At 44.2% G+C, this 25549-nt stretch overlaps 1 protein-coding gene across 4 annotated transcripts in view; it reads right to left on the bottom strand.

Moving 5' to 3' along the window:
* Positions 1 to 25549, bottom strand: part of LOC121277388 (trans-2,3-enoyl-CoA reductase-like) — a 204681-nt gene that overhangs the window by 160154 nt on the left and 18978 nt on the right. For all 4 annotated transcript variants that reach the window (XM_041186799.1, XM_041186800.1, XM_041186798.1 and 1 more), the window contains exon 2: positions 2174 to 2225. In XM_041186799.1, the coding sequence (XP_041042733.1) occupies positions 2174 to 2225 (52 nt within the window). The remainder of the gene's footprint in view (positions 1 to 2173; positions 2226 to 25549) is intronic.

Genomic DNA, 25549 nt, shown 5'->3' with positions numbered 1-25549 from the left:
GACCCCGGAAGTACAAAATGTTTTAGTTGACAGGCAATATGATCGGCGCAGGCTTGGAGGACTGAAGGGCCTGTTCCTGTGCTGTCCTTTTCTTTGTTATTTGTTCTTTGTTATAAAACATGTCCCGTCATGTGATTCTATCGCATGAGCAGGAACATGTTCTTAATGAAATGTTAACATTTTTCTTTCATTTTTAATTGCTGTTGGAAACCTTATCCCACCAGCGGATGAGGTTCCCTAAAAAGTGCAAAGGCCGCTTGGCCTTTTTGGCTGCCCGCCAACCATAAGGCTGGACAGGCAGCGAAAAATGACATTTATTTAAATCTTTAATGGCCTTAATAGTCTCCTGCGCACCCCCGCTGACTAAAATATCGCGTGAGTGCACAATGATGTCGGGACACTCGCCCGACGTCATCACAAGTAATTTTACTCTCAGTTGGGTCGGGCGCGTGCCTGCACAATGAACGTTATATTCTGGCCCCTGAAAACATGAGCCAGGATTTTTAGGATAGTGGGGATTTCCTTCCCGCCATTCAAAGAGTTGATGGGGAACACACACCCACCGACACTGTCTGCCCTGCAGCAAGTTCACACTCCAAATAGCGTTCATTGGCTGCAGGCAGGAAGTCTGCCCCTCACTCGAGAGGAAGTCCTGCCTCATAGAGCTGTCAGCCAATATGATTGATCAGCAGCTTTCTAGTCCATGCAGCACCAGAAGCTGCAGTACATGCAGCCCCCTTAGTCTAAGCCCTGGGTTGTTAGGAACAGGTAAGTTTTGGAAGTCTCAGAGTGATGAAGATAGGGGAGGCCTGGAGGGGTGGAAGGTGGTGATTGGGGTGTTGGCAGAGGCCAGGGGAAGTGGGAGGTCCTGAGGCTACTGGATGTTAAGTGGGTGGAGGGGGCACCTGAAGTTAGATGGAGGTGCATGGGAACTCCAACTACCAACCTAAAAATTGAGGCTGGGTAGGAAATGGTCCTTAAGTGGTCAATAATTATCCACTGAAGGGCCTCAAATAAGGCAATGGCGGAGGCAAAGTCTGAGGCCTCGTTTGGCCCAGCATAAAATTGCAGAGAGGCTGGGGCGGGCAGGAACATGGTGGGAAGTCCATCCGAGGAATTTTATGCTCACCACCCCCCCACCTGCCTGCAAACCCATCAGCAGGAGAGCGTAAAATTCAGTCTGAGTGCCCAAACAGTTCAGCAGACCAATCCAGCTTTGCAATTGCTCTGTCTCTTCTTTAGATATGACATCATCTTTCTAGGATGACCAAGTATGATTAATCGGAATGTGAGTAACACTCTTTAACTAAGATTGTTGATTTAAAGTTATTCCAGACCTACTCTGCTTAATATCGAAACCATGCCAAGCTTTCAATTTTATTCTAACTTTATTAATAGCACATTTCTCAAATTCTGCAGTACCATCCCATAAGAAGTGATCAACATTCATCACATGGATACCTTAAAGTTTTCCTTTCTGGTAGCAATAAAACATTGCAAGATGGACTTTTAGTTAAAGACAACTTATTTTCAGCAAAAACAACTTTACCGAAAATTACCACATCCTGGAAGCATCATTTAGGCCACAGATGCATTTGTTTAGTTTCTATAGTTTTCCTTCTACCTCTTTGGGTCGTTTTAAAAACACTTCTCTCTGAAGAGTATTTCCCTACAAAAAGATGGGTTTTATGTCGATTGATATATACTCCCATGCATATGTGGCGAAAAATCTAAAAAGATTTTCAAGATTGTATTACTAGCTGTGGGAAAGTCTGCTCTAAGATCTGTATTTTCCAGTCGGTCTTTGAAATCCCGAGCAACTAGCTTCACTTTAGCCTTGTAAGTCCCACCTGCATGGACCTCTTCAGTACAAATCCACCTATATGACAAGTCTGGTTGCCCCTTTATCTGGAGGACAAACTCCAAATTTTCACCAACTATCTAATTTCCTCTGATTTGTCTCTCTTATTAGTTCATCCTAAAGTGTATTGTCAGCCATCAAAACTTTACGCTTATGAGGACTTCTGCATTTAGTTCTGTTCCAAGACCATTCTGTGGCTTTCATTTTATTGTGTAATCTATTCAAGCATGGTCTCTACTTGCACTTATGAGTCTATTGGACTATAACTGCATAATCACCTTTTAACTATCAGAGAGCCAAAGTGTTACTTACAAGCTTTGTGAAACTTGTGCTTTATATCTGCAATCGTAAACGAAGGGAGGATCTGTAAAATATGAAGCAAGAGATTAGCTTTTGGCCCTGTTTCCTCCAAAACCTCTTCATTCTCAACTTCATTGAACAACTTCACCTGCTTTCAGAATCTCTTATTTGGTGCCTTTGGTGGACAACTGGGACAATGAAGATCATACTGAAGTTGTGAAAACAGTTTCTTTGTGGAGCTGAGACCATCAGCTGCTTTTAGGTGAAGGGGTATCTTCACTCTGGCTCTCACTTGTTTCTTTGCAGGCAATTTTCAACATGTTTGTTTATTCAGGAAATCTTTTACCCTAAGTGTGCTTCCAGGTCCTCCTGCTTTGATGAGACCCTCAAGAACTCGATACACTGAATCTTGCAGGTGAAGCTGCCTACTGTTTGCAGCATGATGGGTGATAGGGACTTCAAGGACTCCACGGAGCCTCCGAAGCAATTCTGTGTCAAGTGGCTTCCTTTGAATCTGATACTTATTGATAATAATTGTAATTTCAACAGACAAGTTTATTATTTATCATTATAGCTTTTTATTATATTGCAAGAAATAGTAATTTTAAAAAGAATGTTATTTGGATGACATGTAAAGCTAATAGTGAATGAGATGGCTTTATTGAAGGTTTGCAAAAAAGCAAATCGTGGTGAAACAGACAACCAGTAACTGATAAATCTATTCAACACCTCATGAATTAAAATCATATGTTTATTATGAGATATGTAAAGGCTTTTTAACATTTTAATGAATTCTGTCCTTCACCCTCCATAAACCTCAGCTAAGCTGCTGATATTCGATTTTGCAACCAAGTGCCACTCACTCATGACTGCTGTTCTCACTGATTTACTTTAGCTTTGAATCCCTCAATGTTCCTGAAACTAAATGCGGTGGCGGGAGGGTTTCGCAGCGCATTTCCCATTGCTTGGAATGGCAGTAAATGGTGTCCGGTTTTGCGCTTGGAAGCTTATTAAGTATGCACAGGCGAGTATCTCTCTGAATCACTTGGTGGTCAGGAGCTGATTCGTCCGGCCCACCATTACCTGATGGGGTCAAAGGTCAAGGTGCTATATTTAAATGCCACCTGAAGCACACGCATCTTACTCTCTCCAGCCCACCCAGTTTCAGGAGATGTATTGAGATGTTTGGTGACCAAAGAGAGAAGGCAGCAAGCCGCAGGAAGAAGGCTGCACCCCACTTCTACCTTGATGCCCTCCAGGCCTTGATAAGAGGAGTGCGGGAGCATAGGGATGTGCTTTATCCCAGGTACAGCTCCAGGAAGTGTACCAGCCTCACCTCTCTGGCCTGGGAGGCCATAGCAGAGCAGGTCAGCACAGCTGGCCACTGCACCCAAAATGCCATCCAGTGCAGAAAGAGAATGAATGATCTAATCCATTCTACCAGGCTAAGTCATCCTTCAGCTCCCTCCAATATTAAACTCTCATCATGGCATCATGTACTCTTCAGGGATCTAACACAACCATTAACAGTGGACACATATCACCACTGATCATCTCATAGAAACTTTCACATCACCCCCGTCTCATCTATCATGCTACTCACTCCATCCTCAGCCTCTTTTGGGGAGGGTTCACTACACACACTGGGGGCATGCATCTTTCCCAACCTCTGCTCCATCCCTTTTCTTCATGTTCCTTTCTTTTGTCTTCATCCAGGGCAAGCTGGCACGTAACAGCTGAGAAAGATCCCAGACCGGGGGAGGGACAGCCAACATCGTTCCCCTCATGCAGTTCAAGGAGGATGCTGCCGAGCTGGCTGGGTGGATAGGGATCACTCCGGTGGGGAAGAGAAGATCAGATTGTCCCAGCAGCCTGGAATGGATCATACCTCATTGAACTCATCACATCCTGACATTCATAGTGAGTCACATGCAGTCTTGTTATCTGTCTGCTCATGAACCAAGACTCTCTTCTCTCTCTTTTAGGCACCAGCAGATCGAGGCCGACAAGGATGACCAACAAAAGCCCCAGTCCTCGGACCACCTTGGATGAGAAAGCTGAAGGAGCCACCAAGGAAGGACCGTCACTGCGCTCAGCTGCATCCTCCACCAGCACAGAGACACACACCTTGGTGTGTCAGCTATGACTGATGCAGTTGGTAAAGCAAGAGTTATTAAAAAATTTCCAGAGGGAAATTTTAAACAACTGTCATAACTTATAATTTTAGGTGTTATATTTGAGATGCGACTCTAAATTCAGGAATCAGACCACCAGTTCTCGAGGCTTTACTTTAAACTAATTGAAACATTTTATTAATTTGCACAGGTTAAAATATGTACACATGGCTTTAAATTACTACTATCATAACTTATAACAAATTCCCAAACTAATGTCCATTAAGGCAACAGCAACAGTGACTTAACCAGATACCAGGCAAATCATTTTCACCTTACAAATTCAAAATTAGGTTCTTTTCACTGTGGAGCCAGTTGGACCAATTGGAGGCTTACAGCTGTCTTTTGCTCTCGCTTTGCCTCTGCTCTGCACACCCGAAAACTGCTGAAGCTATATCTACCATCACTGATTGAATTCAAATTCTCATTGTCTCACCTTTCATAGTACCAATTTTATTAGTAATATAAACATATTTCTTGGTAGCTGCTAGAAAAACATCAAGTTTTCACCCCACTTCTTGAATGCTCTATTCAAAAAATGCAAATACACGCTATCTCTCTTACATGTCAAAACTAGTACACATCAAAGCACTCAGGCTAGCTGACTTTAATCCAATTAATGCACACCCACAGACTAAACCTCTATTTTAAAAAGAAAAATATTTTCCAAAACATTATATTCATTAATAGCTTAATGACAGGTCATAGCTCTAGATTAGGCTCAGGATTACCTGCTGGAAAACACCTCACTGACACGTACCCCCAGCATTCAGAGGCAGTGACAGCCCAGGTCTCAAGCACTCGGAGGGCTGATGGATCCAAGCCAGCCACTGAATAGGTGTCAGATGATGAGCCTCTGTGAGCTGCCACCAACTGAATGCTGGAGGTGCAACAACAGACAGCAGAGCATCAAGCAGAGATGCAGCAGTCACTGAGTCGATGAGAACGAAGGGTTGAGGAGTTTGTCCATGTTCTGTCTGATGTCATGGCTCTGAAATGCAAACACCTTGAGGTCACCATGGGAAGGTTGGTGACCACCACAGACATCTTGGTCCAGCAGGCTTTGCTGGATTTGCACTCGGCCCTGGACTCCATGGCCACATGCACTGTGGACACCATCAATGCCTACATGAGAGGGGGACAATGTACCTTGACCTCCCTCCAGCTGCACCAAGAGTCAGAGAGGGGCCCTTGGGCACCACAGGGAGGATAAGCATCAGCCAGGCACCCTGGGGCCCTCCACTCAGAACGCTCCAAGGGTATCCAGCCTCTCAGAGTCCTCTCTGTCTGTGACCCCATCCACTCCAACTGCTCAATCTCAGGAGGAGAGCCTTATCAGAGGACATCCGCCAAGGCTATCACAGACATCAGGATGTAACAGTTAGCAGGCTGCCTCCACCTCTGCTGCAGATGTCAGAGCTGCACTCAGGCGTAGTGGTAGGGTTAGATAAGTTACAAAATATTGAAATCACTTTTGGGTCATGGGTGTTACATCACTGTAAAAATATTGCACATTTGTAAGTACATTTGATGTTTATGTGAATGGCTTGGTCAACTGAAGGCGCTGTGATAATGTACATTGGAATCCTGTTATTTTGATGTTTAGCCATCCTCCCACTCCGTGATAGTGTCCTTCTGTGAGATTCACATTCCTGTGATGTCAACCTTACCCAAGATAGTTTTGACAACCTTGTGTGACGTATGAAAGATGAATTGAAATCCTTGTTGGAAGTGTGCAGTTAAAGCACTTGCAACCCTGCTTCCTGATGATAAACCATTGTGTAAGGGTAGCTCAGCAACCTTGAATGATTAGCAGCAGTTGTGTCGCCTCAGTGGTAGAGCCAAAGGACAATAGCTGGATGGGGGGAGGAAATCCCCAAACATGTCCTCACTCACTGGCCACTGTAGTTTCTCATTAAAGTGGTGAAGTCTGCTTCAAATGAGTTGCCGCAGTGTTCTTGCTGTAGTGTAGACTCTCATTTCTGAGAACAAGCACATACAGAGTGCACCGCTAACCTTCTAAGAGACCATGGCCTGGTCAATTATGAGGCTGGAATGTCTAAGTCTGAGTATTGAACCTGTCCTCGATCTGACTGGTTGGATATCTTTTTCAATGCAATGGAATGGCATTCAGGACCAGGAGAAATGTGGCCATCCCTCATTGCCTTCACTTTACTCCTCTTGGAATCTGGTAGCAATTAAAGTGGCATGGGCACATCTTCCACATCTTGCTTCCTCGATGGCTTTGTTCTGTGCCTCATTATCCTTTTCAGGTTCCTGAATCTCCTGGTCTTCATCCTCTGAGGAGCTCTGATCCTCCTCTATTTCACTCCCTGGCAAGGGATCATCTCATTGCAACACCAGGTTGTAAAGGGCACAACACACCACGATGATGCGGGACACCCTGGCAGGAGTGTACTACAGTGTGTCACCTGAACAGTCCAAACATCGGAAGCGCATCTTCAGAATGCCAATGGTCTGCTTGATTACGGAACTGTGAGCTACGTTGTACCTCTTCTCCGAAGCACTCTGAGGACAACACATAAGTACCATGAGCCAGCATTGCAGTGGGTAGCACTAATCCCCAGGAATCATCTATGTGGACACTCAGGCCCCTCGAATATCTGGGGCACCTGGGAGTGACTCAGGATGTATGAATCATGGCAACTCCCAGGGTATCTGGCTCAAAGGGGAATTATGTGATTCTGATGATCATACACCATGTGAACATTGATGGAATAATAGCCTTTACGGTTGATAAACATCAGGGGCTGCTGCCATGGAGCCCTTAAAGCCACATGGGTACACCCTGCACTCTTGGGAAGCCATTGAATCTCACAGCCTGGCTATCATACCTCACATACTGATGTGCCTTGCTACAGAGAGCATCTGTGATCTCCTTTATGCACCTATGTTTTGCTGACTGCGAGATGCTGCATAGGTTCCCTGTGGATCAAAGAAATTGAGCACTGCAATCACCTTTAAACTCACTGCAGGGGATAGCCTCCCACTCCACGGGGCATTAGGTCCATACTAAGAATGTGGCAGATGTGATCTACCAGAGTTTAAGATAAGCACAGACATGTATGGCATTGTCTCTCACTCATTTGTAAATAGGAGAGTCTTCTTCGGTATACACTAGGCCTGGCGAGTTGCTTCTGTGTTCTGGGTCTGATCCTCATTTTCTTGCTGTGGTTTCCCTGCATCCTGGATCTCAGGCAGGACCTATTCCTGGAGCTGTGCTTGGCATTGCCTGTCCCTTCTTCATCTCCTCCATTGGATTAGAACCCTCAAAAAGCAACAATGGGTTCTGAATCCATAATTGTTTTGTCCTTCTGTCTGACATGATAGACTGAATAGGTTAATGAATAATGGGTGAGAATAATGAAGTTCTTGAACCAAAAGTAACTGTAATGGTCTACAGTGGCTTCGGCCCTACTGACCTTCTGGGTGATGTAGCCTTGTAGCCGAGGCACTAATACACACATCGAGGTGACCAAGATGCCATCCCTGAGACCTAACATCTCAATCCCACAGTGCTTGGAGAAGGTTTAAATGACATATGCTACCTGTCCTAGCTCAGTGCTCCAAACTCTGATCTGGCATACTAATTGACAATAAGTTGCTCAGGATTAATGACTGGATGCCCTTTGGCCCGTTATGAATGCCAATTCTGGAAAGCACATGACAGGCCTCCACTGATGGAATGCCATATATGCAGCACATGTGCCTCTTTAACGGTTGCCTTCATTCCAGATTTCACATTCCTGTGTGTTGATGTTGAAATGCAGCGACTGTGATGTTAAGCCAGTGACTCTGACATTTCCCTGTTACAGCGCAGCAACAGGCATGGGTTCCAACGGCCAGCTTCTCAAGGAGGTCTTCCTCCTTTCTCTCAGCTCCGACTCCAGTTTAACCTTGTGGCAGCAAGAAATTAGAGTGCACCCCCAGAAAGGGCCCCTTCATCAAGCATCCCAATCACCCAACCATTGGCACCTAGTCCCACACTCAGGAATTCCTTTCTGTTTCTCCACCTCCTTGCCTCTTAAGACCCCCTGAAAATCTACCTCTTTAATCAAGCTTTTTTCCACCTATCCTAATATCTCCTTCTTCAGCTCAAAAACTGATATTTTCTATTTAGACATCTATGAAAACACTTTGCGATGTTTTTCTATGGGCAGGATTTTTCAGTCAGCATGCCGGGGCGGGCTTGACACACCGGCATGTAAAATGATGCACGATGATGTTGGGTGTACGTTCTGACGTCATTGTGCTGTTTCACAATGTTTCGCTTGGCGGGTGCGCGCCAGAGTCGGCTACGCGCCTGCCAATATTTAAAAGGCCTTTTACAGCCATTTAGGAAGTAATTAATGTAATTGTTAATGCTGCCCGTCCAATGTTAAGGTTGTCGACCTTCACGTTTTTTAGGAAACCTCATCCACAAGCGGGATGAGGTTTCCTAAAGCTTTCATTAATTAAATAAATAATTTTTCTGAAATATCACAACATACCCCATCTCAAATGACAGTCACATGAGGGGACATGTTTGATTAAATTTTTAATCCATTTATTTAATAATTTCAAAAGCCCTTCAATCTCTCTGAGGCATGGCTCGCATCTTACGCTGGGTGGGCCTTAATTGGTCTGCCCTCGTAAAATGGCGGTGCGGAGCCGATTGCAGGTGGCGGTTGGCTCCATCCCCACCCCCGCCAGCCCACTCCCGCCGAGCCTGCCCGCCAACTGAAAAATTCAGGCCTATGAATGCAACTTGTTGTTTTGTCTAAATTTATTTTTAGGTATAAGATTTTGTGCTCTTAACTTCAGGGCAGGAAGTCAGGTACAGAGCGAGGAAAGGCACTGATGGCTGAAATGAACCAAGAATATCAGGTGTTTTGCAATAACTCGACTCTCTCATGTTGTCAGGCTCAATGATGCTTTCAAATAACAGTCTTCCTTTTCCTGATACTGCTTACTATTTAAACAAACAGAAATAAAACATCGACTAAATTGCTTTCTGATTTTTAAAAGGGCTCCCAATCATGATCCTGATTTTATGATCTTTCTTTTGATGGAATTGTTATTTCTCCTGTGACAATAAGCTACTGTTTCTTCATTGAATGTCGGTGACAAATTTCAGGTTAGAAACTGCAACAGAGAATAATCTTAATTCCTTTACATACTTTCTTTAACTATTCCTAATTCCCCTTCAACGTCCATCCAATGAACATTTCACAAGCTGACCAGAGATGTTTGATGATTTTTCTTCTTAAAATAAAAACATGTCATAATCAAATTAAAATGGACTGTTGATGAACTTTGATAAATAATCAACAAGGAGCAGTGGGAATCATTTCTGATGACAGAACTTCACACTGCACTATTTAATATTCATTTCCCAGTTTAAAACACTGAGTGTTAGGGGAGACCTTAGCATTTAATTGCAAAAAATGCCTTACTCACCTGTTAGAAACAAACAGCTGAGGGCCATCTTTGGGATATGATTTTTATTTCCACATATGTGAGGTGTATTATAGCATTGCTTCACTTGGGGGAATAAATGCATCAAAACACAGAGCTCTGTGAAGAATTAATCATGCATTATCCTACCTCAGTTCACCCAAAGCCATCTAAATTAATCATGTTTATGAGTCATTCTTGTTCTGCCTGCACCATTAATTACTAATACTCTGACTAATGATGCTTATGACCAGGTACGAATAGATGATTTTTCCTTTGTCGATTTACAGTGATGCCATATGTATCATTTTATTCATTCTAAAAGTCTGGAAGAGCAACTACATGAGCATGAGAAAGTATTTGTCACTTTCCATTATGAACAATATACATACAGTAGTCTATAAGTGCTTTACTATGTTATCAGTTGCACCATTGTAGCTTTGCATGTCAAGCTTCTTGATTATCACAAATAAAGGTAACGCTTTTTCATAAAAGATTATAATGCCACTGATTCATTGACAGCTATATACTTCAAGTAACGGCAGTCCTTTTATTTCAGTTAGACAATTATCAAGAATGTGAATGTGGGGAGGAGAAATTCTTACGACGTTCTGATATCTACTGTTTAAAACAAAAAACTGTTTATACTCAATATTTACACAAGTGGTACTGGCATTTTTGTGTTGGTGCAAATTGATTTTGGATGCTTGTCAACAAAATGTGGCAGGATGATGCCAGAAATGCATGGTTATACCTATCAAGAAATGAGTGGCAGGCTGGAATCCTTTTCTCTTCAAAAGGTAAAATTGGGGAGTGACTTAACAGAGATTTTTAAAATAATGAAAGATTTTGACTGAGTGGACACAGAGAAAGTGGCCAGGATTTTCATCCTCAAGGTGGGTATGTGGAGTTGGGAAAAGTACTGGCTCGGCAACCCCCCACCTTGGGAGAAAGTGCCTACCAAGGTATTGCTGGGTATCGGGTGTGGGCTAGAATTGGGCCAACTGACCTGGGAAGAAGTGCAGAGGCATCACAGGGGCTGCTGAATGCAGAGGTGAGCTGTTTAAAAGACTCTCCTCGCTGCCGTGAGATTTTGTTAGTGAAAAAGAAACACAAAGGCCCACCAGCCTTCACTCCTCACACCCCCTCACCCTCCAAATACTCCCAATTCCCTATCCATGCCACCTCATGCCCCACCCCAGTGCACATAATGAGCCAAGCCTCATTATATACACTTGGCTGAGAGCACAGACATCTATTAGAATATCAGAACACTTGTTCCACGGAGGAAACATTCTTTAATTGACAGTTCAGGTTATCTGATCTCGGTGGTCAATTCACAATGTTTGTTGACATAAGTAAATGGCTTCAAGTGTTTGTGGTTTGTGAAACTTCAAATGGTCTACATGAATGACACTATTATCAGCTTGGCCAGACTTTTTTCAAGCATAGGAGAAAGTGATCAAAGATTACAGATTTTTAAAGCTTTTTTTTAAACACACACAATTTACACTATGGTGTTCATTGGTTTTAGAAAGTGTCAATGGGCATGGAAATGCCAGGGCTTGGCATAAGGAACATGAGTGGACGTGGGGTGAGTGGAAGGGCACAGCTTGACATAGGAGGCATGCGAGATCTGAGGGGGTGGGTGGAAGGGAAGAGCTTGGCATGGGGCATGAGGGCCCTGAGTGGCTGGATCGAAGGGCCCTATAGTTCAGAACAAAATCAATAATCACTAATTGGCTATCAACAACCTGGGGTTACCATTGACCAGAAACTGAACTAGGCTAGCCATATAAATATTGCGGCTGCAAGAGCAATCAGAGGCTAGGAATCCTGTGGTGAGTAACTCAACTCCTGACTCCCCAGAGCCTGCCCACCAATCACAAGGCATAAGTCAATAGTGTGATGGGATACACTCCACTTGCCTGGATGAGTGCAGCTCCAACAACACTCAAAAAGCTTGACACCATCCAGGACAAAGCAGCCAGCTTGATTGACACCCCATTCACAAACATTCACTCCCTCCACTACTGATGCACAGTGGCAGCAGAGTGTACCATGTACAAGGTGCACTGCAGAAACTCACCAAGTCTCTTTAAACAGCACCTAACAAATCATTAACCACGACTGTCTAGAAGGACAAGGGCAGCAGGCACAAAGGAACACCACCACCTGGAATTTCCCCTCCAAGCCACTTAACATCCTGACTAGCAAATATATCCCCGTTCCTTCCCTGTTGTTGGGTCAAAGTCCTGGGACTCCCTCCCTAACAGCACTGTGTGTGTACCTACACCACGTGGATGCAGCTGTCCAAGAAGGCAGCTCAGCACCACCTTCTCAAGGGCAACTAGGGATAGGCAATAAATGCTGCCCTAACCAGCAATGCCATGAATGAATAAAAAAATCTTAGACAAATGCAGGATAATTATGGAAAGCCAGCATGGATTCATTATGAGAAAATCAGGTTAAACTAACTTTTTGAGGAGCTGACAGAGTATGTTGGTAAGGGCAATTCTGTTGTTGTGGCGTTTATGGATTTTCAAAAGGCATTTGATACATTGCCACACCACAGACTTGTGAGCAAAATTCTAGCTCATGGAATAAAAGAGAAGGGATGTACTTGGATAAGAAATTGGCTAGGTGACAGGAGACAAAGAGCAGTGGATGCTTTTCAGATTGGAGGAAAGTTTGTAATGGAGTTCCTCAGGGACCCTTGCTCTTCCTCATATATATTAATGATCTAGACTGTGGTGTTCAGGGCATGATTTCAAAATTTGCAGACGATATGAAGATTGGAAACATGGTCAACTCTGATCAGGATAGTGTTGAACTTCACAAAGATAGACATGTTGATGGATTGGGTAGATAATTGGCAGATAAAGTTCAATGCAGGGAAGTGTGAAGCAATTCATTTTGGCAGGAAGGATGTGGATAGCCAGTATAAAGTAAAGGGAGAAACTCTAAAGAAGGTTCAGAAACAGAGGAATCTCAGTGTATATGTACATAAGTAATTGAAGATAGCAGGGCATGTTGAGGAAGTAGTTAATAAAGCATATAGTGTCTTAGGCTTTATTAATAGGGGCATTGAGTTCAAGAGTAAGGAGGCCATGTTGAACTTGTATAAGACACTAGTTAGCCTCATCTGCAGTACTACATCCAGTTCTGGGCGCCATACTTGAGGAAGGATGTGAAGGCACTAGAGAGAGTACAGAGAAGATTCACAAGAATGATTCCAGGGAAAAAGAACTACAGATATGCGAATAAATTGGGACTGTTTTCCTTAGAAAAAAGAGGCTGAGAGGAGACTTGATAGAGGTATTCAAGTTCTTGAGGGGTATGGACAGGGTAAATAGTGAGAAACTGCTCCCACTCAAGGGGGCGTCAAGAACTAGAGGGTACAGATCCTAGATAATTGACAAAAGGAGTAAAAGTGGTGTGAAGAAAATTTTTTTCACCCAGAGGGTGGCTGGAATCTGGAATGAACTTCCTGAGAGGGTGGTGGAGGCAGGTTCAATTGAGGTATTCAAAAAGATGGCTATCTGAAAGAAAGAATGTGCAAGCTAACAGGGATAAGGCAGGGGAGTGGGAATAGGTAGAATGCTCTTTCAGAGAACCAGCGCAGACTTGATGGGCTGAATGGCCCCATTCTGCACTGTAAAGATTCTGGGTGGAATTATCCCAGATTTGCGCCATCGCCATTTTGTCCCTTCCACTGCTTTTTGAGAAAGAGAGTTCCGAAGACTCACTATCCTCTGAGAGAAAAAAATTCTCCTCATCTCTGTCTTAAATGAGTGACCCTTTATTTTCAAACAGTGACCCCTTGTTCTAGATTCTCCCATGAGATGAAACATCCTCTCCACTTCCATCCTGTCAAGGTCCCTCAGGATCTTAAAGGTTTCAATCAAGTCTCCTCTTACTCTTCTAAATTCCAGTGGTTACAAGCCTGACCTGTCTGACCTTGCCCCATAAGACAACCCGCCCATTCCTGGTGTTAGTTTAGTAAACCTTCTCTGAACTGCTTCCAACGCATTTACATCTTTCCTTAGATAAGGAGACCAATACTGTACACAGTACTCCAGATGCGGTCTCACTAATGCCCTGTACAACTGAAGTATAACCTCCCTACTTATGCAATCAATTCTCCTTACAATAAATTATAACATTCTATTAGCTTTCCTAATTACTTGCCGTACCTGCATTTTGGCCTTTTGTGATTCATGCACTAGGACATGCAAATCGCTCTGAATCTCAGAGTTCTACAGTCTCTCACCATTTAGATAATAAGCTTCTTTTTTATTCTTCCTGCCAAAATAAACAATTTCACATTTGCCCACATTACACTGCATGTGCCAGGTCTTTGCCCAAACACTTAATCCATCTATGTCATTTTGCAAGTCTGCTTTCACAATTTACTTTCCTAACTATCTTTGTGTTGTCAGCAAATTTAGCAACCATTCCTTCGGTCCCTTCATCCAGGTCATTTATATAAACTATAAAAAATTCAGGCCCCAGCAGTGATCCCTGTGGCAGCTCCTGCCAACCAAAAAAGACCCATTTATGCCTACTCTCTGTTTCCTGTTAGCTAGCCAATCTTCTATCCACACCAATATGTTAACCCCTATACCATGAGCATTTATTTTCCGCAATGACCCTTGATGTGGCACTTTATCAAATGCCTTCTGGAAATCTAAGTACAGTACGTCCACCAGTTCCCCTTTATCCACAGCACATGTGACTCCTTCAAAGAACTCCAACAAATTGGTTAATCATGATCTCCCTTTCACAAAACCATGTCGACTCTTCCTGATTCCCTTGAATTTTTCTAAGTGCTCTGCTATAACATCTTTAATAATAGCATCTAACATTTTCCCTATGACATTCTATGAACTCCGCATCTCTGCTACCTTTGCCCTTCTGATTTGCCGTACTTTTCTGACAAGCTCCTATTATCTTTTCTTTTATACTCTGTCCTACGGTGTAGTTACAATTAGGGGGCCTGTACACCAATCTTACAAGTGACTTCCTGCCTTTGTCATTTTTCATCTCAACGCAAACTGCTTCTACATCCTGGTTTCCTGAACTTAGGTCATCCCTCTCTTTTGTGCTAATACCATCATTAATTCACAGAACCACCACAACACCTTTTCCTAACTTCTTGTCCTTCCTAAATGACATATACCCTTCAATATTCAGGTCCCAATCAATGTCATCCTGTAGCCATGTCTCTGTAATGGTTATCAGATCGCACTTATTTATTTCTATTTGTTTTATCAGTTAAGCTAACTGGCCTGTAGTTTTCTGCATTCTGTCTCCCTCTCTTTTTGAATAAAGGAGTTACATTTGTTATTTTCCAATGTAATTGGACCTTTCCAAATCTAGGGAATTTTGGAAAATTAAAACCAGTGCATCAACTACCCCATTAGTCACTTCTTTCAAGATCTTGGGGTGAAGTCCATCCAGACCCGAGGATATGTCAGTTCACAGCCCCAACAATTTGCTCAATACCACTTCCCTGGTGATTGTATTTTTTCCCCGAGTTCCTCCCTCCCTTCCATTTCCCGATTTACAGCTATTTCCGAGATGTTGTGTCCTCTATAGTGAAGACCAAAGCAAAATGCTTGTTTAATTCATCTGCCATCTCCCTATCTTCCACTATCAATTCCCCAAGTGCACCTTCTATAGGACCAATGCTCTCTTTGTTAACTCTTTTCTTATTTATATATCTATAGAAAGTCTTATTATCCATCTTTATATTACTAGCTAATTTTCTCTCGTACTCTAATTTTTCTCTCCTAATTAACCTTTTTGTCTTCTTTGCTGTTCTTTATATTCTTTCCAATCTTCGGACCTGCGACCTATCTTTGTGTAATTATATGCTTTTTCTTTAAGTTTGAGACTGTCTTTAACTTGTTTAGTTAACCAAATGTAAAATTCAATAATATTATGATCGCTGCTATCTAGGGGTGCCTTCACTAAGAGGTTATCAATTAATCCTTTCTCATTGCTCAATACCAGACCTAGTATAGCCTGCTCTCTGGTTGGTTCCAGAACATGCTGTTCTAAGAAACTATTTTAAAAACATCCTTGAACTCTTCATCTACGCTACCTTTGCCACTTTGATTTTCCAGTCTATATGTAAATTAAAATCCCCCATGATTGTTGCCGTACCTTTCTGACAAGCTCCCATTATCTCTTCTTCTGTACATTGTCCTGCGGTGTAGTTACAATTAGAGGGCCTGTACACCACTCCCACAAGTGACTGCTTGCCTCCATCATTTCTCATCTCAACCCAAACTGCTTCCACATCCTGGTTTCTTGAACTTAGGTCATCCCTCTCTAATGTGCTAATACCATCATTAATTCACAGAGGCACCCCTCCACCTTTTCCATATTTCCTGTCCTTCCTAAATGTCATGTACCCTTAAATATTTAGGTCCCAATCTATGTTATCCTGTAGCCATATCTCTGTAATGGCTATCAGATTGTAATTATTTATTTCTATTTGCTTTATCAGTTAACCTGTTTTGTGTTGAACTCTAGATGCGTTTAGATACAGAGCCTTTAGCTTTGTCTTTTTATTATTTTGTAGCATTTAGCCTTTTCTGCTGATTTGTTCTAGAATTGCACTCTTTGTACCTTTGATTTGAATGAAACATATAAAATCCTGAGGGGTCTTGACAGGGTGGTTGTGGTGAGGATGTTCCCTCTTGTGAGAGAATCTATAATTAAGGGTCACTGTTTAAAAAATAAGGGGTCATTCATTTAAAATGGAGATGAGGTGAATTTTTTTCTCTCAAAGGGTTGTGAGTTTTTGGAACTGTCTTCCTGAAAAGGCAGTGGAAGCAGAGTTGTTGGCCAGAAACTTACCTGTGTCGGACGGGCTGGGTGGGATTGGGCAGAGGCGGGCGTGGAGCCAAGTGCCGCCTGCGATCAGCTGCATGCCGCCATTTTATGTGGGCAGGCCAATTAAGGCCCACCCAGAGTGATGCACGGCCGGTAGTGCTCAGCGCTACCTGTGCGGGTGGAGGGAGGAAGGAGAGTCGGGGCCTGCGTTCTTTCGCATATGTGCGCAAAAGATCTTAGAAATTTCCCTGAGACACTGAGCTGTCTCAAGGAGATAAAGCACATAATAAAAATTTATAAATAATAAAGTTAAAAATTATTTAGACTTGTCCCCTCATGTGACAGTGTCACATGAGCTGGGACATGTTTATGAATTGTGCAAAAATTAATTAATAATTTTATGAAATTTTCAGGAAAACTCATCCTGCCCATGGATGAGGATTCCTGAAAAACGTGAAGGCCGCTTGAGCACTTCGCCTGCCCACCAAGCTTAAGGTTGGACGGGAAACACTGTTAATTATCTAAATTACTTTCTTAGTGGCCTTAACAGGCCTTTGACAGTTCAGCGGGCGCGCAGCTGCCTCCGGTGCACGCCCGCCGAACGAAAGATCAAAATGACATGCGCTGATGTCGGGATGCACGCCTGATGTCACCTTGCATCATTTTGTGTGTCAGCCTTCAGGCCCGCCCCCGCACACTGACGGCAATATTCAGGCCTTTGAATATTTTTAAGACATTGGTGGAGAGATTCTTGATAAGCTAGGGGGCGATAGGTTACCGGGGGTAGGCGGGATGTTGATTTGAGGTTACCATCAGGTCAACCATGATCTTATTAAATGACGGAGCAGGGTCGAGGGACTGAATGGCCCACTCCTGCTCCTTGTCCATATGTTCTGTCACAATCTGTCTATCATTTCCCATATTAATACCTTTCTCTCTTGCTTTGTCTCTACTCTTTGGTTTACCACATCTTCCCAAATTTGATCTCTTGGCCCCACTATACAGTTTAAAACCCTTTTTGCTTCGCTAGTTTTGAGGCTCACAAGGACACCAGCTCCAGCATGGTTCAGGTGTAGAACGTCCCAAAGGCACAGACCCCACTTTCCCCAGTGCTGGAGCTATTGCTGCACAAACGAGAAATCACTTCTCCTACACCAGTCTTTGAGCCATGCATTCATTTCTCTAATCTTATTTGTCCTATGCCAATTTGCATGTGGCACAGGTAATAGTCCAGAAATTATAGCCTTTGAGGTTCTGCTTCTTAATTTGGTGCCTAGCTCCTCACACTAACTATGCAGAGCATCCATCCTTATCCTGCATTTGTCATTGGTCACTACAGGGAGCACGACCACTGGATCCTCCCCCTCCCACTGCAACTTCCTGTCCAGCCCTGAGCAGATGTCCTGAACCCTGACACCGGGCAGGTAACACAGCCTTCTGGGTTCTCGTTCTTTGCTACAGAGAACAGTGTCAATCGCCCTCACTATAATGTTCCCACTACCACAATGCTCCTTTTTGCTGCCCCACTTGGATGGCTTCCTGTACCACGGTGCCATGGTCAGTTTGCTCACCCACCCTGCATTCCCCACTCTCATCCAAAAAAGCTGAGGGAACCTCAAACCTATTGGACAATTGCAGAGGCTCACAATATTGCGGTGGAAAGGGGGGACGCAGTGGACGATGAAGACATTGACGCAGCTTCCGCGGCTGCACACGATGAGTCCAGCAGTGATTCCGAGAATGAGCATGCACAGGGAAATGCTGAGGGGGGTAGACACTGACCTGGGGCTACTCCAAGGAGGCAGGGAGACCCAGGATGCTTTGATCCTGAAGGGTTCTCAAAATTCCCACATTTCTCATATCATCAACAAGGATATGACTTTTAGACTTTTACCTGAAACCAGACAATGAGAGGAGACAGAATACACATTCTTCCCTTTAAAACAATCAACACAAAACTAAAGCCCATCAAATTCTTGCATAAATAATCACTACTAACCAAAGGGGCAGGAAGACTACAATCAATGCAATTATGCAAACCCATCAATATTCCACACATACAGTGGCTTTCAGTTCAAGACCAGTTACGGGGGCAGGAAGACAATGATAAACATCATGCAATCCCATTAAAAACAACAAGACAACAATCACCTGGGGAAGCCTACCAAAATCAAACAAAGAACTGCCTTGATTTGGATCAAGATAAGAAATAATTAAAAAAACAGGTACGCCACACCACATCGCGGGGGCTCACCACCTCCGCCACCTCCTTGCAGGCATGTTTGGTCATGTGGGGGGTCCTCCTCCTCCCATCCTGGGGAACCAACACTTCCTGCCATGCTGCCACCTCTTCAAGGAGGGTAGCAAGGCAATCATCAGAAAAATGAGGCTCACATTGACCCCCCACTGGCCTACCCTGCAGCCTGCCCTGCTCCTCTGGCCTTCCCTCCAGCCTGGCCTACTCCTCTGGCCTTCCCTCCAGCCTGGCCTGCACACCCGAAACCGTCTGGTGCGGCCTAGAATGGCCATTGTGAGCAGCTTAAAAGGCTGCAAGGCCCTCTTTTAAATAGACTGCCAGGTCATCATAAGATCTGATGGTCTGTGCATGCCCGCTGCCACCCGCACACTCCCACTATCTGCAGGAGTCGGCAAATACGCTGGGCAGGCCTTAATTGATCCACCCATGCCGGATCAAAATGACGGAGCGGACTCGATTGCAGGCAGCGATCGGGTCCATGCCCCCCCGCACCAGCTCCCGCTCCCTCACCCGCTCCCCCCGCTCCCCCCACCAAAGAGAAAATCCTGGCCCAAGTCTTCACTCAGTTAGCTCAGCTGCACTCCATTTGCCCTTTCTGTCCTAGGCAAGCCTGACACGTCACTCTCAGGCAACCTTGACACCAACCCTAGCATGGCGGGCACCTCAAATAAGAACCCTGAGGGCAGCACCATTGCAGAGTGCAAATTAACATGCTTTTTAGGGGGCAGCAGAACAATTGGCCAACTGGGCAAGATATAGAATCCACTTGCAAAAGGTGATCATGGTGTAGTCACTGGGGGAGGTGCTCACAGCCTCTTGCAATGTCTTTATTAAGGTTTAGACCAGTATCCCCCCATGGTTCAAGCTAACAGCACAGCCTTGCAGTGTGAGTTAGGAGAATGCCTGTGTCTGAGCTGAGAGCACAGCATGAAGTCCAGTGACAGAAGCTGTAGCCAATTGGTCAAGTGGAGTGATGTGGAGGTTGGTCGGGTTTCAGACAACCAATGGGTGCACTTCTCACTGGCCATCCAAGTGGTGGGTAGCACTCTCCTGCATGTATGAAGGGGTCTTCAGACTTAATCTCTCTCTTTGATCCTGCAGGAGGAGAACATCAATATCAAGGAGCCTGATTTAATGGTATGCCTCATGGCTTACAAGGAGCAGAGAAGAAGAAGAAGAAAGTGACAGAGGCACCTGGCTTAGCAAAAGGAGAAGCACCTCTGTGAAGGGGCAGCAGGGCCTGCCGCTCACGCTGCTGCAGATCCACAAAGATCCATTACTCGTAGGCACTTCGCTAGACCCAGGGCCTATAGACAGCGCTTGTCATTCCTGCAGATGACTGAGAACCAGTGTCACAGAAGACTGCGCACGGAACTGGTTGGACACATATGCAGGATTTGACTCCAAGGGAACGTGGAGGGCATCCACTGCCAGAGGCCATGAAAGTGGCTGTGATGCTCAATTCTTACGCCAGTTGCTCCTTCCAGGGCTCCACAGGTGACCTATGTGGGATCACGCAAGCTTCCAGACACAAGTGTATACAGGAGGTCACAGATGCCATCTTCACAAAAGCACAGAACTTTGTACGTTTCACCTGGGATCAGGAAAGCTCGGAAGCAAGAGCACTTGGATTTGCACAGATCCCTGGTTTTCCACAAATGCAGGGTGCCATCAACTGCACTCATGTGGCACTTAGATCTCCATGGCATCAAGCACTCAACCATGTTAATTGCATGGGCTTTCACTCACTGAATGTTTGGCTGTGTGCAAACCCCACAAACACATCCTACAGATCTGCATGCAATTCCCAGGGAGCGCCCATGACTCCTGCATCCTTTACAGGTCTCAGATCCCTGACATCTTTCATGGTTCAGAGGGACTGCAAGGGTGGATCTTCAGAGGACGTGGCTGATGACACCCAAGCGGCGGCCTCAGACTGCAGCAGAGCAATGGTAAAACAAGGCTAATGCCATGACCCGGACTTTGGTACTTTGGTGGAGCAAACTACAGGCATCTTAAAAATTAGGTTCCAGTGCCTCGATGGGTGCGATGAAGCACTGCATTATAGTCCACCAAGGGTGTTGTGCATTATTGTAGCTTGAGATGTGCCGTACGACCTGCCGCTGCAATAGGGGGACGACCTTGCTGAGAAGAGTGATAGCGACCACAACATCATACAATTTAAGTTTGTTGTGGACAAAGAAATAGACAAGTTGCAAAAAAATGCCTTAGATTGGGGGAGAGTGGATTTTAGTAAAATAAGGCAGGGTCTGGCCAAAGTAGACTGGGAACAGCTACTTGTGGGGAAATCTACAGAAGAGCAGTTGGGGGGGGGGGGGGGGGGTGGTGTTCAAAAGGAAAATGGGGAGGGTACAGGCTCAACTTGTTCCCTGTAGGGTGACAGGAAGGAGTAACAAACCTGGAGAACCATGGATGACCAGAGATATTCAGGATACAATGAGAAGGAAAAGAGAGGCTTTTAACAGATACAAGGGGAGCAAATCAGTGGAGGCATTAGTGGAGAACAGAAAGTGCAGAGTGGAGCTTAAGGAGGCAATTCAGGGAGCAAAGAGGCAATATGAGAAAGCTCTGGCTGGTAAAAGTAGGAAAAATCCAAGATGATCTATAAGTATATCAATGGGAAGAGGATAACCAGGGGAAGAGTAGGGCCCATTAGGGACCAAGGGGGCAATCTATGGGTGGAGCCAGAGGACATTGGTAGAGTGTTGGAAAAATAATTCACATCCGTCTTCACCCAAGAGAATGAGGATGAAGGTATGGAACTTGGGGAAAGGGATTGCGAGGTTCTTGAGCAAATTGATATAGAGAGTGACAAGGTATTGGAGGTGTCAGCAGGCTTAAAAGTGGACAAATGTCCAGGTCCAAATGATTTGTGTCCCAAACTGCTGAGGGAGGCAAGGGACGAGATCGCAGGGGCTCTGACCCAAATTTTTAATTCCTCTCTGGTCACGGGAGGTGCCAGAGGACTGGAGAACAGCTAATGTGGCTCTGCTATTTAAGAAGGGTTGTAGACATAAGCCAGGGAACTACAGGCCAGTGAGTCTCACGTCAGTGGTCAGGAAACTATTGGAGAAAATTCTGAAGGAGAGAATTTATCTCCACTTGGAGAGGCAAGGTTTGATCAGGGATAGTCAGCATGTCTTTGTCAGAGAGAGGTCATGCCTAACAAATTTGATTGAATTTTTTGAGGAGGTGATCAGGTGTGTAGATGAGGGTAGTGCAGTTGATGTAGTTTATATGGATTTCAGCAAAACCTTTGACAAGGTCCCATATGAGAGACATTTAAAGGAGGCAAATGCACATGGGATACAGGGTAATTTAATAAGGTGGATTCATAATTGGCTTATTGTAGGAGACAGAGGGTGATGACAGAATGACAGAAGGCTGCTTTAGTGACTAGAAGCCCGTGTCCATTGACGTAGCACAGGGATCTGTGCTGGGTCCCCTATTATTCGTCATTTATATAAACAACATAAGTGACTATGTAGGGGGTAGGATTAGTACATTGGTGGATGACACAAAGATTGGCCAGGTGGTTAACATTGAGGTTGAGTGTTTTGGGCTACAGGCAGATAAGAGGCAGGTGGAATTTAACCCTGCAAAATGTGAGGTGATACACTTTGGAAGGAGTAATTTGATAAGGAAGTATTCAATGAACGGCATGACACTAGGATGTTCTGGGGAACAAAGGGACCTTGGCGTGTGTGTCCATAGATCTCTGAAGGCGGAGGGGCATGTTAGTGGGATGGTGAAAAACGTATTTGGGACACTTGCCTTTATCAATTGAGGCATAGAATACAAAAGTAGGGAGGTCATGTTGGAGTTGTATAGAACCTTGGTGAGGCCACAGCTGGAGTACTGTATGTAGTTCTGGTCGCCACATTATAGGAAGGATGTGATTGCACTGGAGGGGGTGCAGACGAGATTCACCAGGATGTTGCCTGGGATGAAACATTTAAGTTATGAAGAGAGGTTGGATAGACTTGGGTTGTTTTCATTGGAGCAGAGAAGACTGAGGGGCAACCTGATTGAGTTGTACAAGATTATGAGGGGCAAGGACAGGGTGGATAGGGAGCAGCTGTTCCCCTTAGTTAAAGTGTCAGTCATGAGGGGACACATGTTCAAGGTGAGGGGCAGGAGGTTTAGAAGGGTGTGAGGGAAAACTTTTTTACCCAGATGGCGATGACTGTCTGGAATGCGCTGCCTGGGTGGGTGGTGGAGGCGGGTTGCCTCACATCTTTTAAGAAGTACCTGGATGAGCACTTGGCTTGTCATAACATTCAAAGCTATGGGCCAAGTGCTGGTAAATGAGATTAGGTAGGTAGGTCAGGTGTTTCTCACGCGTTGGTGCGGACTCAATGAGCCGAAGGGCCTCTTCGGCACTGTGATTCTGTGACCCAGAGGAAGCCCTGACACGCAGACCTATGGGGGAATTGCCTGGGAAGTTCCAACTTTTGATGGACAATTCTGCTGCTCCTTGGGACCTTCCGCGAATGTCTCTGACTCTGAGGTAGAGTCGGAGACTTTGGACAGTTCCGATGTTCTTATCTGAATAGTTATTCAGGAAATACTATACAGATTAAAGCCTAGTCTAACTCTTGGATAGCTGCAGAACTGATCCCCCAATCACTCATATTGATCCCTGACTATCTTCCTGATCCAACCCAACTAACCCCCACTGAGCTCCCTGATAGCCCCCAACCACCCAACTACCACCTCCGACCAACTAACGACACCCCCGACCAGGCCCAACACCCCTTCAATCACCTGACTACCCCCCGATCAACCTGACTACCCCGCACACCCGAATTCTACCTCACCCATCTGCCACTCCCATGCCTACCACCTCACCCACCTTCTGCCTCAGCCATCTATCACCTTACCTGCTTACCCCCTACCCACTTATCCACCTCACCCACCCTGTCCACATACCTACCTACCTCACTGAACTACTCACCCTATCTTCCTTTCCTATTCATTCATTCATCCACCCATCCATTCATTAGCCTTCAAAATGAACCATTAAACCTAACATATGACAGCAAGTGCCATAAAAAGTGGGTGTGAACTTTCTTCCTCTCAACTCTACTCCTGTGTGATGGAACTCTGAGAGACGGTGTAATCCACGTTTCTGGGAAAGCTGGGCTCGGAAAGTCTCAAAAGAAATGTGTAGCAGCATTGAATCGGAGGAATGTTCAAGCAGAACGGTGATCCGACAATGATTACCGCTTCTTCGGAAGATTTAGGTCATGGTTTAGATCAGATTGTCAGAATTCTGCAGATCAAAGCTAAGCTTTGGGTGCGTTGTCAGTTTAAAAAGCATCAAAGAATTCGCATAAAGAATTATGGCTAGTTTGGAGACATGTCTCCTATGAATCTCATGTTTATAACCCCATAAAATTCTTATATTAATAAGAAATGAAATGCCACCCACTTTCCAGTGAACATGAAGTATATATGGAGTAACATTGCCATCTATTGGTGGAGCAGCATGTGAACTATGAGAATGACTGCACAATGATCTCAGAATTGAAAGATTCAGAGAAAGTAATCTGACAATGTCCATCTAGGTGTACAAATGCTACCACTTTCAGTAATTTGTTCATATTTTGTGGCTGGTTAATAGTTCACAGATAGATATCCTTCTTGTAAGTATATAATGTATAGATTTGCTTTTATTTTGTCTTGCTATCAATGAAACCGTTACATTGGTTTATCTTTCACAATCAAACCTATGTAATTTGGATTAAATTATTCAATTGATCTAAAATGTTTGATTTTGCTTTCAACATGTTTCTTAATCATTATGCACATAGCTCTACTTAGTTCTGGACCCCAACTGTGAAACAGCTTGCAACATTTTAAGCCTTGAAATATGCTATGTAAATATATATTTTTTGAGACTTGTATTCATGCTGTGCTTTCAACATTAAAAATGCCTCAAATTACCTATAGTGGTAAAGAGAAAAATGGTTGGGAACCCAAGCTATGGTCAAAGGTATGGAGGTGAGGAGTCCTCTGAAAGTAGGGAACAAGGTCACAAGGCAAAGCAGTGGCAACAATAATCACAGATAATAGAGCAACAATGATCTCAGAATTGAAAGATTCAGAGAAAGTAATCTGACAATGTCCATCTAGGTGTACAAATGCTACCACTTTCAGTAGTTTGTTGATATTTTGTGGCTGGTTAATAGTTTGCTACCAAAGGTGAAAATGAGCTTGGCTGCAAAAGATACCAGAACACATGCTGGAATTTAGGATTGGAGAAGACTGCAGAGGTGAGGTGAGGTGAATCCATGGATTAATTTTAAAACTGAAATGCGAATTAATTTGTCAGCAAGAATCGGGCTGAAAAAAGTAGGTACTTTGAAGAGGCAAGGATTATATAGAGTGGAGGTCAGAATTCTGGTGAAGAGAGTGAAAGAGAAAAAGGGAACTTGCATCTATGTATACCTTTGGAAATTTTGAAATGTAGTCACTGTGGTAATGTTGTGAACACAGCAGTCAATTTGTGTGCAGCAAGATCCCATAAACACCTAAAAAAAATAACTGTTTCGTTGATGTTGGTTTGAGGGTTAAATATTGGCCAAGACACTAGGAAGACCTTTCCTGCCGTTCTTTGATTACTGCCAT

The sequence above is a fragment of the Carcharodon carcharias genome, chromosome 4 (genome assembly GCF_017639515.1).
Source record: "Carcharodon carcharias isolate sCarCar2 chromosome 4, sCarCar2.pri, whole genome shotgun sequence".
NCBI lineage: Eukaryota > Metazoa > Chordata > Chondrichthyes > Lamniformes > Lamnidae > Carcharodon > Carcharodon carcharias.
This window is presented reverse-complemented; position numbering and strand designations above follow the sequence as displayed.